Source organism: Staurois parvus, unplaced genomic scaffold (genome assembly GCF_062004578.1).
Source record: "Staurois parvus isolate SC_StPar_1 unplaced genomic scaffold, SC_StPar_1.0 ptg000108l, whole genome shotgun sequence".
Lineage (NCBI taxonomy): Eukaryota > Metazoa > Chordata > Amphibia > Anura > Ranidae > Staurois > Staurois parvus.
Genome location: NW_028317904.1, coordinates 4,830,776 through 4,848,967, shown reverse-complemented (window position 1 = coordinate 4,848,967; position 18,192 = coordinate 4,830,776). Strand labels below are relative to the sequence as shown.

General features: G+C 41.4%; 1 protein-coding gene across 1 annotated transcript in view; it reads right to left on the bottom strand.

The window, feature by feature from the left end:
- The window catches only part of LOC149467497 (receptor-type tyrosine-protein phosphatase H-like), a 581,796-nt gene that overhangs the window by 210,869 nt on the left and 352,735 nt on the right, over positions 1 to 18,192 (bottom strand). Inside the window, exons 16-17 of the mRNA XM_089671609.1 lie at positions 15,278 to 15,368; positions 1,056 to 1,132 (exon numbers count right to left, since the gene is read on the bottom strand). Coding sequence (XP_089527735.1) covers positions 1,056 to 1,132; positions 15,278 to 15,368 — 168 coding nt within the window. The remainder of the gene's footprint in view (positions 1 to 1,055; positions 1,133 to 15,277; positions 15,369 to 18,192) is intronic.

The following is an 18,192-nucleotide window of genomic DNA, read 5'->3' as shown; positions in this document are numbered from 1 at the left end:
GGGCAACCATTGATTCAGGTTTGTGCCGAGTTGGTTTCATCTGGTACCCCCGAAAGCAGGGATGAATTTTTGCCGCCATTTAGTGCCATATCTGTTGGGGGTTTTGGTTTGGTTTGTTTGCACTGTGTTTATGTTTAGTCTTGCACTGTGTTTATGTATTGTTTAGTCTTAAATAAATTATATTGTTTATACTATATCTGAAGCCTGCATTTCCTTGTGTCAGTCCACACACCTCTGGTCATAACCGGAGCCCTGACACATACTCACAGACGAAGCATGTATCTAATAAGCATTTGCATAATGACGATGGCCACAACGGCAAGCAAGGTGTTCCAACTGTCAGTGCGATCAAATGGCTGATGCATTTCGGGGACGAATCCCTTTCCTCAGAGCTACTGAGCAGCCTCTGGTGCAGATGTGTAGTGCACTAGGTGTGTGCGCCACCTGTTTATTCTCTATCTAGTGGCTGATCTCCCCGTCTGAGGAGGGCTGCACCCTTGAAGCATTTCCTTTGGTTGTTGCTGTCCTGGTTCCCTTGGCTTCCCTTTTGGCTGTGCATTTCCTGAGGCGCTGGAGAGTACATACGATATCCTGTCCTGAGGTGAACCCCAGCCTTACTCACAGGCTGACTCATCCCCAGGCTGCTACTCAGCCTCTAGTTAAAAAATAAAATAACAACCAGGCTATCTCACTAACCTGGAGGGCATTACATACTGTATAACCTGGCTAATTGTGCATGCATGCATCCACAGGAGTTACACCAGCAGTGGCTGTCCTCTGTTTGAAAAGGATCGCTGCAGAAACTTGAAAACTGTGTCAGTGGAAATGGCGGCACTTGGGGACAAAGCACTGACAGGATCTTGGGCCCGCCTTCACTGGAGGACAGCACAGTAGGAGGTAAGGTGTGCCCTAATATACTGTATTTTATAATATAATTTGCTATGGATACTTGCGGATTAGGGCAAAAGCTCTCCCACATCAACAAATATTTAATGCCACTTTAAGTAGAGCAAAACCATAAAAAGTATATAAAATGAAACCACACAGATACTTACAGGCATGAAGTTGGCATTGATATAATCAGTAGTGGCTGTTTCATTGATAATAGTCAATTTGATTCGAGAATGATCATCTTTGAAATAAAAGAAAAATATTATGCAAAGTAAATACAGAGTATTATTTAGATCACTGCTTTTTTTTTAATAAAAATTTAATTGCAAATGAAACACAATTGCTTGTCTCAGCTTAATCAATTTACCAAATGTATGAGAGAGAACCAACAGCCTTTTTAATGTTGAGATCTAACAACATGTGTTGGATTACTGCTTGATAGCCTTGTCAGCTAGCTTTAAAATCTTTATAATGTTGTTAACTTGTTAGCAAAAGCTATTTAGACTCTCTCCAAGTTTCTGTCAGACCTAGGGACCAAAAGATGAAAGAAAGCACTATACACTGGGCCATAGTGAATTCATCTACTGATGGGGTTGATTTATCCAATAAAATAGCATGAAATTAAAGATCTTATTTAATTTGCAAAGCACAGCACAAAAAATGGAAATTTCTGTATACTACATTTTCACAGGAGCATAAGAAATGACTCTGCATATGGGCTTGTTATACGGCTCATTGCAAATAATAGTTCTTTATTTCAAATTCATCTTGCAATGGTATTGGAAAAGTGGGTTTCTGCATGCAAATGCTCTGGTTTATGCTTGTTATATTTCAAAAAGACTTGCTTGGTTTTCAGAGGTAGTTAAAGCCCTTTACATTGTGTAAGGAAATTTTACAGTCAACAGTGTTTGGTTTTAATGTGCCCATGACTGATTAAAGAGACAGTAGCATCAATGAACAACTGGAAATACAAAAAGAATGAACAATACAAATAATCCTCTTCAAAATGTATCACATTGCATTCAGTATAGTATGTACGCAATTCATTAACTGGATCAGGTTGGTTGGCACAAGAAAGCCATTTAGCAAAATTACCATAATAGCAGCAACATTAACACAGATGCCATTAACCTCATAAGTTAACTGATAATATAATAGCAATAGCCAAACCTAAAGGCAAAATGCCTTGGAAAGCAAAGTTTCCAATGCCTGTGGGATGTAGGTCTGATCAAATGCTGTCACCTATACAACACAGTGTCCAGAATAGTGATGGTTATTTAACTCCCTCCCTTTGACCTATATAAACCTTGAGAGTGTTAGAGTCCCTGCAAAATAAAAGTATATCTGGTGCCACTGAGGTCTGAATGATGCTACGCCACTGTTCCCACAAGGGAGCAGCATTCAGTTATTTGTGAATTCTGAGAATGATTTAGGGCTGCTCTGCAGGAAAGAGAAGACTGAAGAGAAAAAAACATTATATTCTGACTATAAAAAGGAAAGAAGAGCCCTTCAAGCATTGCAAAGTGATAAAAATGTAATAATAAAACCAGAAGATAAGAGTGGAAATCTTGCCCTAATGGATAAATGTCATTACCTAAAGATGTGTTTAAAAATCTAAAGTAATGAACAAAACAATGCCATATTGATTGAAGATCCAACAAATGTGTACTTATAGGCTTTACAACGAATCATAAAATGGTGATGGAGAAAGAGATTCTCTCAAAATACAAATATAATTATTCTGAATAAAAAAACAAATGATAGCAACTTTCTATATGACCATCTATAAGAAGCCGTCATCCACAAATAATTTACTGTATTGGAGTAGCCACCCCCCCAAGTCATTGAAAAGAGGCAACCGGACTGGACTGTTTATGAGGCCTAAGCAAAATTTGCTAATCTGAGGGCTATTTTATGGATAAGAGCAGGATCTTATTTAGGAGATTTTTGGTATGTGGCAGCCCAAAGAAGGATCTAATTATATAGATCATTTCAAAAAGTCAGAGATAAACACGCTACTAACAAATTACAATAAATTATCCTGAAGTGAGGATGTAATGGGCTTGATAGTCAGTTTTCACTGTAGTCTGGAGAGATTTAGAATATCTTGAGGAAATATTGGCCAGTCCTCTTAGACGATAGAGACCTGAGAGAGGCCCTCCCTAAGTCCCTCCCACTGGTGATATATCAGAGGGCCAAAACTCTAAGAGACATATTCGTGCATGGCCACGTTGAGAAAGAATTGAAAAGTACTCAAGCCAGAGAAACCAAAAGGGATGTCCCACTGCGATCACTGCAAGGCTTGCCCCTTTATCCTCATGTTAAAAGGAGTAAATAAACAGCAAAAAAAAAGAAAATATTTACATTAGATCATTATGCAAATGCAATTCCAGGGGGTGGGTATATGCAGTGAGCTGCTTTTTGCCCTTTTCTGTATGTTGTTAAGACAATCAAACAGTTGAGGAGATATAGTTAATCTGGTAGAAAAAAAACAACACTCAAACAGAAAACCTTCACATACACTATCCTAATCCCACAGTTGATCCAGAGGAAGGCAAAAAAAACAATAACACATGATCCAATTTGCTCTGGTGGGGGAAAAAAATCCTTCCTGATCCCCAATAGGCAATAGGATATTTCCTGGATCAACTTTACCTATAAATACCAGTATCCAGTTATATTATGTGCATTTAGGAAAGAATCCCATCCTTTAAAGTAATCTACTGAGCTGGCCAGAACCAGCTCTTGAGGGACTCTATTCCACATTTTTCACAGCTCTTACTGTGAAAAAGCCTTTCCATATTTGGAGATTAAATCTCTTTTCCCCCAGACATAGAGAGGGCCCCCTTGTCATCTGTGATGGCCTAAAAGTAAACAATCAACACCAAATTCACAGTATGGACCACTTATATATTTATACATGTTGATCATCACTCCCTTAATCTCCTCTTCTCAAGAGAGAATAAATTCAGTTCAGCTAATCGTTCCTCATAGCTGAGCTCCTCCATGCCTCCTATCAAATGAAAGTCCAGTCAACTCTATCAAATGCTTTATCCGCGTCGGTAGACAAAAGCAACAAAGGTGAGTTTTGTTGTTTGGCCGTCGCTATTACATAATTGTTCTAATTGTATTATCTCTCGCTTCTCTGGACTGTATGAAGCCACTCTGATCTAGGGATATAATGCATTAAAGAATTACATTCAATCTTGTATTCTACACCGCGTTCCAAATTATTATGCAAATTCTATTTAAGTGTCACAAAGATGAAATATTTTGTTTTTCAGTTTAACTCATGGATGGCATTGTGTGCCAGGGCTCTTTTGATCACTGAAAAGAATCTCGGACACCTGGGATAATTAGATTGGCTGGTGAGCCCAATTTAAGGAAAAACTACTAAAGGACGGTGTTCCACATTATTAAGCAGAGCACCATTTTCAAGCAATATGGGAAGAAAAAGGATCTCTCTGCTGCCGAAAAGAGTGAAATAGTTCAAAGCCTTGGACGAGGTATGAAAATATTAGATATTTCACAAAAACTTAAGCGTGATCATCACACTATTAAGAGATTTGTGGCTGATTCAGAGCACAGACGGGTTCGTGCAGATAAAGGCACATTGAGGAAAATTTCTGCTAGATCCATGCATCGGATCAAGAGAGCAGCTGCTAAAATACCATTACATAGCAGCAAACAGATATTTGAAGCTGCTGGTGCCTCTGGAGTCCCACGGACATCAAGGTGTAGAGTCCTCCAGAGTCTTGAAACTGTGCATAAACCTTCTATTCGGCCACTACTAACCAATGCTCACAAGCAGAAATGGCTGCATTGGGCAGAAAAATACATGAAGACTAATTTTCAAACAGTTCTGTTCACTGATGAGTACCGTACAACCCTGGATGGTCCAGATGGATAGAGTAGTGGATGGTTGGTGGACGGCCACCCTGTTCCAACAAGGCTGCGACATCAGCAAGGTGGTGGTGGAGTCATGTTTTGGGCCGGAATCATGGGAACAGAGCTGGTCAGCCCCTTTAGAGCCCCCGAAGGTGGGACTTGCCTCTGCAAAGTATGTGAAGTTTATGACTGACCACTTTCTTCCCTGGTACAGAAGGAAGAATTGTGCTTTCCGTAATAAAATCATCTTCATGCATGACAATGCACCATCTCATGCTGCAAAGAATGCCTCTGCATCAATGGCTGCTATGGGGATAAAAGGAGAGAAAGTCATGGCATGGCCTCCATCCTCCCCTGACCTCAATCAAATTCAAGCAGAAAATGTCCAAAAACTCACAAGTTCAATGGATGCAAGACTTGTGAAGCTGCTATCAAATAAGGGGTCTTATGTTAAAATGTAACGTGACCTGTTAAAATGTTTAAAAAGTTAAAATGTTGTTAAAAGTTTGATTGAAATAGCTTTTGATTTCCGTAAATATGCTGCAAACACAAAAAATGACAATTTCAGTTCTTTACAACCTATAAAGTGTTTTGAAACTTACTGTGCGTAATAATTTGGAACAGTGCATTGTAAGTTTTTTTATGTTTAAAAAAAAAATACTTTTATCATTAGGTTTGTTCAATTAAATTTGAATTGTACTTTTAATAGTTGATAACATGAGAATTATGCTGACTGTTATTTACATCAATTATTTAGGTAAATGGGAAAAATATCATTTGCATAATAATTTGGAACACGGTGTAGTTAACAATTTAACATTGCAATTCAGTAAAGATATAGAGCGGTAGCTGGCACAGAGAAGGGGATCCTTATCTGGCTTTGGAATCACCAAAATACTGGCTTGTAGAAGATCAGGGGGAACATTAAAAGCGTCCGAAAAGTTAGGTGCAATGTTGAGGTAGGAAAGTTTTATAATATGCAATGATAAAGCCATACGGGCCTGGGGGTTTTACGGGTTGGGTGGCAGCCACCACAGCAGATAGTCCACCGAGATCGGTTTTTTTAAGGATTCCCGTTCTTCGTGGGAGAGCACTGAAAGGTTGGCTTCACGTAAATATTTGGTAATGTCCGCAAGGTGTGTCTCTTGTTGAGAAGCGGTAGATGGGAGTCGTATATTATAGAGGACCGAATAAAACGTTCAGAAAGCACTTGCCAATTCTGGCGTGGGATGAAGCATCTTGCCTGACAGAGACTGTAAGGCGGAGACATAGGATTGGGCATTCTGAACATTTAGTGCTCTAGCCAGTAAGCGGCCACATTTGTCTCCGGATTTTTAATAAGCCAGATGCATCCTCAAGAGGGTGTGTTTAGCTTCATATAAGGAATGTTCCCTAACTGACTCGCGAACCTTCGTAAATTCAGCTTCTGTAGTTGGATCAGGATTAGTTTTATGCAAATCCTCTAAAGTCTGGAATTTAGTAAGTAAATCATTTAGGGATTGTAGTCTGCGTTGTTTGGCTGCATGGCCGTGCTTGATGAATATCCCGCGAATGTAACACTTATGTGCTGACCATACAGACAAAGGGTTCTCTACTGACCCGGTGTTTGTGGAGAAATAAGTGTCCAGTTCATGGAGGATGTCAGCTACGACGTCAGGGTCTTTCAGTAAAGATACATTTAGATGCCAAAAGTGGAGTCGTAGATGGTTTTTGGAGGGGTTCAAGAGTTCAAGAAAGACAAGAGCGTGATCGGAAAGCGCTATATGACCTACAGTGGGGATCGAAAGTTTGGGCACCCCAGCTAAAAATTTGTATTAATGTGCATAAAGAAGCCAAGGAAAGATGGAAAAATCTCCAAAAGGCATCAAATTACAGATTAGACATTCTTATAATATGTCAACAAAAGTTAGATTTTATTTCCATCATTTACACTTTCAAAATAACAGAAAACAAAAAAATGGCGCCTGCAAAAGTTTGGGCACCCTGCAGAGTTAATATCTTATACTGCCCCCTTTGGCAAGTATCACAGCTTGTAAACGCTTTTTGTAGCCAGCCAAGAGTCTTTCAATTCTTGTTTGAAGTATCTTTGCCCATTCTTCCTTACAAAAGTCTTCCAGTACTTTGAGATGGGCTGTCTGTCACGCACTGCTCTTTTAAGGTCTATCCATAGATTTTCAATTATGTTGAGGTCAGGAGATTGTGAAGGCCATGGCAAAACCTTCAGTTTACGCCTCTTGATGTAATCCCCCGTGGATTTCGAGGTGTGTTTAGGACCATTATCCATTTGTAGAAGCCATCCTCTCTTTAACTTCAGCTATTTCACAGATGGCATCAAGTTACCATCCAAAATTTGCTGAAATTTTATTGAATCCATTTTTCCTTCTACTCGTGAGATGTTCCCTGTGCCACTGGCTGCAACACAACCCCAAAGCATGATTGATCCAACCCCATGCTTATCAGTTGGACAGAGGTTCTTTTCATTAAATTCTGTGCCCCTTCTTCTCCAAACGTACCTTTGTTCAATCCGGCCAAAAAGTTCAATTTTAAGCTCATCGGTCCACAGAACTTGTTTCCAAAATGCATCAGGCTTGTCTATATGTTCATTTGCAAAGTTCAAACGATGATTTTTGTGGTGAGGACGTAGAAGAGGATTTCTTCTGATGACTCTTCCATGAAGACCATATTTGTACAAGTATCTCTTTATAGTGGATCTTATAGCCTTCTCCAGCTTTGTGAGCGTCAACTATTTTCAGTTTCAGCTTTCTAGACAACTGCTTAGAAGAACCCATGGTGCTGATTGTTGGGGCAAGGTCAGATGAGTCTGGGCATTTAAAACCTTTGAGATTGACATCACCTGGTCTTCCCATACGGTGATTGAGAACAATCCATGACACTGGCAGGTCTCAGCTTTGCAAAGGGGGCAGTGCATGCTTTAAATTCTGCAGGGTGTCCAAACTTTTGCAGACGCCATTTTGTTGCTTTCTGTTATTTTTAAAGTGTAAATGATGGAAACAAAATCTAACTTTTGTTGACATATTATAAGAATGTCTAATCTGTAATTTGATGCCTTTGAGATTTTTCCATCTTTCCTTGGCTTCTTTATACACATTAATACAAATTTTTAGCTGGGGTGCCCAAACTTTCGATCCCCACTGTATATCCATTTTAGATGACAGGGAAATAGAGGAGTGCTGTACAAGAAAAAAGTCGATTCTAGAATAAGAACCATGAGGGGGAGAAAAATATGTGTAGCCTCAGTCGCTAGGGTGAAAGATCCTCCAGATATCTACCAACTGTCTTGAACTGAGAAAATCCCAGAGACGTAGTCTTAATTGTTTAGGGAGGGCAGTTGTTCCAGCTGATGAGTCTTTGCGCAGTTCAAGTGTCAAATTGATATCCATATAGGGACTAGAAACAATTTGGTAACTGCAACGGCCTGCAGAAGATCCCCATTCCTTCAGAAGGCAGGAGGAACTGGAACAGTTTCCGTCAGGTGACACTATTCCATACCACCTCAAAACAACACCCGAAAGGTCCTGTTACTTAGCAACAACTATGAAATTGCACCAGAGGGAATCCAACTAATAGGGTCTAACACACCCCGGTCAAATGTCTCTTTGGTCCAAAATCATGCAAGCAATACAATACAAAACAGGAAGACACAGCTGATATACATTTCTGGAAGGCAATAAACGTAATATAAATCTCAACAGGTAAGAAAACAATACTGTAGTATTAGCTTGGCATACAGACTCAGCGTGAAAAGGCACTATGCACCTCCCCACTCAGCATCCTGTGGCCGTGCCTGTCACTCCCGTGGTCCCGAGGCGGATAAGTAGGGTAGACATAACAAACCGCAGACACAGTCACAGGGGACAACAGGGACTCGCCCCAAGGTCGCGGGAATGACCGAACAGGCCACAAAAACATGCAAAGCCAGCTAGGAGGAATATATGAAACTAAGTGTAGTTCACAAAATCAGAACAATAATAATAACCAACCGAGCATAACAATATATTGTTCAATATAAAATTACATTAGTCAATAAGTGTTAGTATAGATTGGCTCTCAGCCTGATTGGCCCAAGACTAAAGACTTTGAAGAGAGTTGGAGAAGCAGCCGCAGGCCGGGTCTCTAGCAACCCCAGGGAACACGTATATGGCCTCCTAAGGAGCATCAGTGCCCTATACAAAGCTAGCGGTACACTCCAGATAGGATGATGAGGTGAACATTATGTAAATTAGTTCAGTCTGATTTGGTATTCAGAGCTCGAAGAGTGGGGTTACATCTTGGAAAGGTAGGCAGCCCGGATCAGGGTCATCAGGACAGTTCATCGTGGCGTGGAGCTTGCTGTCGGCTTCTTCTGGATCTACGGTTTGCACAAACCCTCTGAGGCTGGCCCTTGCTCAGGGAGAACAAGCGTGGCTTGAAAAGTGAGCCAGTTGGCAACTGGTAGGGGTCCATTTCAGCAAAGGCGAATAGTGCTTGCAGATCAGATGGTTGACGCACCAGAAAGGAGTGGTTACCATTGCGCACTATTAAGTGAAAGGGATGACCCCATTTGTACGACATTTCCAGCTCCAAAATGCAGTCTATTAGCGGCTTCATGGACCTACGCATGAGTAGCGTATGTTTAGAAATGTCCGGAAGTGGACTGAGGCACCATCAAATTCCAGTACCCCCACTCTCCAGGCTTGTTGTAATATCTCTTCTTTAAGGCGGTAGGAGTGTAGGCGGCACAAAACATCACGTGGGCATTCCGCAGAGGCCAGGCATGGCCCTAGGGTTCTATGAACTCTATCAATGATGATCTCAGAAAATGGAGGAAACATGGGGATGCAAGTTGGTCTGTGTCACCATTTCTGGGATACCTTGAAGCTGGATATTTTGTCTACAGTTATGATTTTCTAAGTCATCCACTAGTAAATGGAATTGTGTGACTTGGTTGGACAGATCAGATTGCGCCCTACAATTAAGTGCAGGCTGCTTTCAATCTTGAGGCATTGAAAGCTGCCTGCACTTATGCAGTTCTAATTACGTCCTACAGTATATTTAAATCCCAGGGTTTGGAAAAGTTTTATGATGACATACACTCATTGGCCACTTTATTATATACACCTGTTCAACTGCTTGGTAGCACAAATTGCTAATCAGCCAATCACCTGACAGCAACTTAATGCATTTAGGCATCTAGATGTGGTGAAGACTACTTGCTGAAGTTCAAATTGAGCATTAGAATGGGGAAGAAAGGGGACTTAAGTGACTTTGAACATGGCATGTTTGTTGGTGCCAAGTGGGTTGATCTGAGTATTTCAAAAACTGCTGATCTACAGGGATTTACACACACAACCAACTCTAGGGTTTACACAGAAATTTACACTCCCAACCCCATCCCTCCACCCACCACAGATGAAAAATAACAAACTGCTTTTTTTTTCTACACATTTTATTCCATGATCCTGATCCTAGTCCACGATAATCATCCCTGCTGATTTTGGTTGTGGTGACTGTTCCACTGAAGCTACACTTCCTGTCAATCTTCAACCACTAGGTCCTGCTGCTGCCCCTGCTTCACACCTGCACTGAAATAAGTACAGGATCAGAGGTCCTGCCTAATGGCCTGGCCACTGGTAGGAGTATCTGCCCACAATCCAGAGCTGGATAGTGAAGGACTGCACTGCTGGCTGTCAAGAGATTGTGGCATAAGGAGCATAAATCAGCAGTGCTATTTATTTTTAGGTTCCCAGAGTTGGGTTTCAATATCTATTAGGCTGCAAGCTCTTTAAACAGTATTTGGTTGTGATTGCATTCACCTGCACATCATTTTTTTAGTGGTATTCAGACAATTTAAAAAAAAAAAAACTTTTTTCTAGATATCACAATTGTTGACAACCTTAACTCTGGGAACTTAAAAATGCCAATCCCAAGAATGAACTGGAAATGAAATCACCCAAATCCCAATTCAATCCCAAGAAAAGATTACATTTAAGAATCTGAAATGTAGTAAATCTTCAAAAAACACCAACCATCTGCTAAAGCCACTTACAGTTCATTATTCTCTGGCACTATACACTCAACAGCCACTTTAGTAGGTACACCTGTTCAATTACTTGGTAACACAACTTGCTATTCAGCCAGTCACATGGCAGTAACTCAATGCATTTAGGCATGTAGACATGGTGAAGACAACTTGCTGAAGTTCAAATGGGCCGAAAAAGAAAAAATATTCAGTGAGTGGCAGTTGTGTCAGACAACAGTATTTCAAATAGCCACAACACGTTGACCCTTGAAGCAGATGGGCTACAGCAGCAGAAGACCACACTAGGTGCCACTCCTGTCAGCTAAGAACAGGAAACGAGGCTACAATTTGCACAGGCTCACCAAAATTGGATAATAGAAGATTGGAAAAACTTTGCCTGGTCTGATGAGCCTCGATTTCAGCTGCGACATTCAGGTGTTAGGGTCGGAATTTGGCATAAAAAACATAAAAGCATGGATCCATCCTGCCTTGTATCAACAGTTCAGGCTGGTGGTTGTGTAATGGTGTGGAGATATTTTCTTGGCATACTTTGGGCCCCTTAGTACTAATTGAGCATCGTTTAAATTCCTATCTGAGTATTGTTGCTGACCATGTCCATCCCTGTATGACTGCAGTGTACACATCTTATGATGGCTACTTCCAGCAGGATAATGCACCATGTCACAAAGCTCAAATCATCTCAAACTGGGTTCATGACAATGAGTTCACTGCACTTCAATGGCCTCAATAGTCACCAGATCTCAATCCAATAGAGCACCTTTGGGATGTGATGAGATTCACATCATGGATGTGCACCTGACAAATCTGCAGTGACTGCGTGATGCTATCATGTCAGTATGGACCACAATTTCTGAGCAATGTTTCCAACACTGTGTTGAATCTATGCCATGAAGAATTAAGGCAGTTCTGAAGGCAAAAGGGGTTCCAACCCCGTACTAACAAGGTGGACCTAATACAGTGGCTGGTGAGTGTATAATTCCAGGGCAGCTTCCTGTACACATCTGATGGATTGGGCCTCCATTCATATTTTGGCCAAAGTTTATAGATTTCAGCCCACAGCCAACAAAGAGATGGTTTTTAATCCTAATGTAATTATCCCTCCTTTATTAACAATTAGATATACTCCAGGCTGTTACTCCATCACTGAAAATGTAGTTCCAAAATGGGCACCTTTTGTAGTGTATACCTGTAAAACTGTTAAATGATTTAATAAAACAATGAATTAAAAAATCAGGTTGTTGCTATCTAGAGATGACTGTGAAAAAATGCAACATGCACTGACTGGGGAAGGAATTGTAATTTTAAAAGGCAGATTCCTTCACCATTGAAGGAATTGGAATAAGAAATGTTGCATTAGGACATGTAGGAAAAGGGGAGATACTAATTTTGGGAAGCTAGGTAATTACTACCCTGGTAGGCGTACTCTTTGAGTACACAGGGTATCCTTTAAGATAAACCATGTTATTTTCTCTGTGTTGCTGTTCTTATTCAGATAGAAAGAGGCGGAGCTTTGCATATATATTGTATATATTGTCCTACCACCAATCTTACTAAACCACTGAGCTTTTAATAGTGAAACATTTCCACTTTTTTCAATTGGCTGTTTTTCCAAGTGATTGTTACTAATTTAATTAAAGACTAAGTGCACATTTTTGAAAAAATAAATGTGCAATTATTATATTTTTCATGTGAGCCTAGAAAGCATTGCTCCTGTGATCTGTAGATTGTGGGTGCAGTACCAGGCTCCTGCACACACTGTCTGCAACTCTCTTGCCCACACCTCTGTATTGACTTTTTGTTACAGCGCTGTAAGCAGTATGAATGGAGTGCGAGAACACTCGCAGTCCATTGAGAACTACAAGCAGTCTGGCGCAGTGAAAGATGGGACTTGTAGTTTTCTCATTGACAAATTCTTGTGAATGACACAGCTGTGTGGACAGGCCCCACACAGCCTCACCTTTTTTTAAAAGGTGACAGTAGGTGCGGGGAGAGGATCAATCCCTCCTCTGCTATTACAGAGAGAAAGGGTCTGGAGCTTAAAGGAGGCTTCCAGATTCCGATAGCTCCCCGCCCGCAGACCCCCACAACCACGGCCCAGGGTTGTGGGAAAGAGGCCCTTGTCCCCATCAACATGGGGACATGGTGCTTTGGGGGGGCAAGCTCCCACTACCCCAAAGCACCCCCCCATGTTGAGGGCATGTGGACTGGTATGGTTCAAGAGGGGGGGGGCGCTCGCTGCTCCCCCTTTTCCTGACCTGCCGGGCTGCATGCTCATATAAGGGTCTGGTATGGATTTTGGGGGGAACCCCATGCCATTTTTTTGTAAGTTTGGTGTGGGGCTTCCCCTCAAAATCCATACCAGACCCGAAGGCTTGGTATGGATGGGAGGGGGGACCCCACGCTGTTTTTTTTATTATTTTTTAATTGCCTGCAATTCTTTCTTTTACAGTCAGCTGCCAGTGGGAATTCTGCTGACAGCTGAAACATTAATGCATGCTTTTCACTACTAAAATACCGCATGACTTGATAAAATAGCTAATGCGGTATTTTAGTAGCCTTTTTTAGTGAATTTACTATTTTCCAGTGCATTCTGGGCATTTGGGAGGGTCTCCTGGTTATTTTTTAAAAACGCTTCTAAACGCAAACGTGCATAAACGCGGCTAAACTGACGTTTTTTAACCTACATTTTTCAGCAGTCAGTTTCCATCGTTCAGAAGAGTTTTTCAAATGCCCCGTGTATATGAACCCTTAAAGGGCTGGGAGGCAGTTGTTGCCAAGGAGTTAAGCATTGAAAGGAGCCATTAGGAATCTGCAGCTCCCCTCTGCTAGCAATGAACTTTAACTATCTAGAGGGTTGAGGTAACATCGGATACGCTTTCCTCACAGTTTAGTTACCACACACTTTAGACCCATACATGCAGACACCAAGAGGTGGATTAAAGCTGCCATTCATAAAATATGATTTATGCATTTATTATAAATTTATACTAATGTTTTAAAATGGACCTTCACCCTTAAAGTGGTTGCAAACCCTTACATATATCCAATGAAGTGACAAGCTTCAGGTATACACAGGGATAAAACACATCCTTCTACATAAGTTGTACTTGTTTATCTGCAGTCATATCATCTCTACAGCCTTCCATTTTACACAGGATCTCTCAGCAGCAGAAAGCAGAGGGTGGGGATCTGATATCACAGACAGTGCAAAGCTAGAGCACAAAGCTGAAAGTAATCTGAGAGCTGATTAGAGAAACGTGACGCACACTATTCTAATCAGACTCAGAGAAACACAGAGCTGAGTGTATGAGTCACCTGTTTTGTGCTGAAAAGGGGCAGGTAATATCCCAGGAGGCTGAGGTGTCGGTTTAGAGTTCTATCTCCCAGGAGGCTGAGGTGTCGGTTTAGAGTTCTATCGGTGACCCATGTAGCAGAGGGATCAGACATAGAAGAGCCAGAATAGATGCTTTGGATTCAGGTGAGTACACACTACAAAGGGATGTGCTTTGCTCACATTTCATATCTGAGGTTTGTAAACACTTCAGGTATATGTCATGCTGCCCTGCGTTCTCCTCCCTTTCTTCCAATTAGATATGAATGTACATTATGTGTTTTCGTGACATGTAGTTGTGCTGCAAAATTGCGCTTCCTCATCTCCCGCCTAGCAGAGAATGACGTTTGTGTGGCCTTCTGCCCCTGCACGTGTGCAGATGTGCCACAGCACTCTGGGTCCCAAATGAGCCTTGCGGCACATCTGCACATGCTCCGATTTTCCTAGACATCTGCCCATGCTCCGATTTTCCTAGACATCTGCCCTCACACAAAGACTGCAATTATGGAAGTTTTAAACCTTCACCAACTTTGTACATGCATGGAAATCTCTTGCACACATAGAGATGTGCCAAAGTGCTATGCCAGGACTTGAAGGCTTGACAGAGCCCTTATGGTACATCTGCATACACGCCATAATGGCAGTGCCAGAGGGAGTCACACATGGGACTGGAGTTCCCTTTAAAGTGGAACTTTAAGCTGCAACATGAAAATGGATGGAAAGGCAGAGTTTTAATGCAGAAGAAAAGCTACTTACCTGCCTGTCCACCCTTGCGCACACGCAGCTCACTGTACAAATTCAGCATCTGACCAAACTCCAGCGCATGCACGGGAATTACGTCATCCCCGCCCAACCAATGACAGCGGGCAGGGAGGTCGGGGATGCCGCATCGCTGGAGCCGCGGTGAGCATAGTTCCACTTTAAGTAATGTGTCGTCAGCTGATAAACCAAGCTGAGCACCAAGAAATGTGTTTTGTTACAATTTAAGTTATAATGAGTTACTTCGAAACTAATTATATAAATTATATGTACAGAATAGAAGTTATATTTAGTAGTCAATAATACAGTTAGTTAGTTTTACTGTGCAAACTTCATAGATTGATGCTGTCTTGTTTATAGCTACTTACATGGAAGGACATTAGTAAACCGATTCTTTGTCTTGTTTTCTGTTAGTTCAGCTGCTCTTTTTGACTGTGTTGTTCCAACAGAGCTTAGTTCCTTTTGGAAAAGCAAAAACTCAATAAAATAACATCATATGATTGATTTCCTAATTTTTAGAAACTCCTTAAAGTGTATGTTTCCCCAAAACTTTTTCTTTTTTAATTTTGGATAGAATAGGGAAAAGTTAAAACCCCTGTCAGGTTCTAGTGCTATCCAGTGCTCTGTTAGAGAGGTTTCCCCTTATTTTCTGTTCTGGATATCTCACTTCCTGTCTGGTTAAAGGTGATAACCTTTAACCAAACAGGAAGTGAGATAAAATTTGCAACACATACACAGACATCAATGATAAGCTAACAGAATTTTGGGCATTTTTCTACTTGCTTAAAAAATGCATTTTTATGTCTCTCAGTGTTGTAGTTAGAGACATGGTCCCTGTCTTTTTGTCCTTGGAACAACTTTTTTTTTTACCAGACAGGACATGAAGTAAGCGAAGAGTGTCCAGCTGCAGTAAAACCTGACAGAAGTTCTAATCTTCTTCCAGTCTACCTAAAACTGTCGGCCTATATTCCCTTACCCTTTGCAAAGCACTTTCATTGCCTGCCATACTGCTGCCCCATCACCCTTTACCACCATTTTCCTATTTTTCTGCATCCTTTGTCTTTGTATCCTAATACCTCCTTTCTTTCCACACACTCCTTAGCACCCCAAATCACCTAGCACCCCTTTCCTTTCACCTTGACCCCTCTCCTGTCACTGTGCACCCCTTCTTTTATCATCATGCTACTCCCTCCCTAACTCTCCGATCTCCCTGATCACTCTACCACCCCTCCTCTCACCCAGGGTTACGCATACCACTGAAATCTCTGACAGGGCATGCTTCAGCCTTTCTGGTGACCTGCCTTGCTGTCTTGATCCCAATAACACTCCTCTTACCATTAACACCCCTCCCTCCTGTCACCCTACCACCATCCACTTATCCTTCTCTCCCTGCTTCCTACCGCTTCCTCTGTCTCACCCTGCACCTACATTTGTGATATTCAGATTTTTTAAAAGCATACCAGCCTGTAAAAGAATAAGCTTATTTATAATGTTAATAAGCTTAACCTGTTTGAGGGGTGATGAGTCACATTTGTTATTTTTCTTCCAGGTATATTAGTGTTGCTATTATTTAACAATTCCATTGTCATTTTAACCAGAAAAAGAGGGGCATGTCTTGATGTGTGACCTATTTATGGGTGGGATTTAAGGTGCCATAATCTCAGTCTCTGTGTTTCTGGGAAGTAAATCTGGCCCTGGGTGTACCCCAAGGTTCAGTAATGGGATATATACTTGTTACCCTATTCATAAATTATATACATTTTGAGATGATTATTAACATTTTAGTGTTTGCAGATTACACTAACCTATGTAGTGAAAAAGCCCCTAGAGGAGTCTTTTATTTACAAGCTCACCTGTATGCTCTGTTTGGGGAACAACATGGCAAATGTGGTTTTATGTTGATAAATGTAAAATTATTCTACTGGGGAATAAAAACATCCATGAATGTAAAAGGGCGTTGTTGGCAGTCACCGCTGTTCTTCTGAGCACAACTCTTCAGCGGGTGTCAGCATAGAAGATGAGGTAGTGATATTGCATTCACATTCTGGTTAGCTGTCAGAATTAAACACAGATCTCTGCTTACCTGTGGAGCTAGGGAAAACTTGCAGAGGCTTGACTTGTCTTCTGTATTGGACTCCCAGGGGCCCTTTTGGGGAAGCCTGTGTCTGATTGGATACAGAGCTTTCCTAAAATTTTGGCAGCCACTCAGAAAGGCTATATATAACTCCTGCTGGGTCATTATGATTTGCCCTGCAGTGTGAGGAGTGTGTGATAGGGACAGAGACCCACTGGCTAGGGACAGGTAGCTTCAACATAGGGAAAGGTTTCTGTGGAGGAGGGTCAGCTTAGGGTTGGTTCTGCAAACCCTGGAAAGTACCGGCTTTGATAAAAGACTCTTTCACCAGCTTCTATCTGGATTAGTAATTATTTTCCCATACATTGCCAGCACAGCATCCTATCCAGGAGGCTCACTGAAAGCCTGGAGGACCTGTTTAAAGGAAAAATCCTCAAGCACACTGTGCAAGTAAGTTAATCTTGAATACATTAAACTCATTGAACATTTTGATACTTTGGGATTGCCACCACATTGGTGTAGTTTATATTATTAATTACAAAATGTTTAGGGGTAGAAGAATAAGGTGTAATACTTAACTTATTCATTACTCCAGCAGGCTTCCAAAACACACCTCTTCACTTTGACGTTCCAAGTTGTGGGTGGGCCCTCACCATCTTCACATACCATGCAGGACTCTGTCCTACATTATATGTGACAACATTACAGTCTAATCGCTGGCCGGAGCACCTTAGAAAAGAGGCTTTGGTGGACCAGTTGCATAGTTTGGAGGAAGCCTGCTGCAGTAGGAAATAAGGTAAGCTTAACACCTTACTCCTCTACCCTAGACAGAATGACAACAGGGACTTGCCTTAAGCTTAAGTGTCTCTAGTCCAAATTTAAAGGGCAGTTAGGCTTTAGCTAGCCTTAACTCTGATTGTTCTTGCTTCTGTTTCTCTGAGTTCAGGATTGTATTTGCTTCTGTCTGCTGCTGTGTTCCCCAACAGATAGAGCAAGAAGAAACAATACAATGAGTTATGAATATTTATTTCACTCTGGACAATCACTAGGAGGTTTATTGCCAGGAATGTAGACTTGGGAAGGAGATATCTATTTAGGGAGAACTTCCAGAAGGGTCCTTTTGTCCCTTCCAGGCTTTGTTGGAGGTCATCTTTCTCAGGCATACTGCCTGAGGATTTTGCAGAAAGTAGCCTGGGCCAAAGGAAAAAG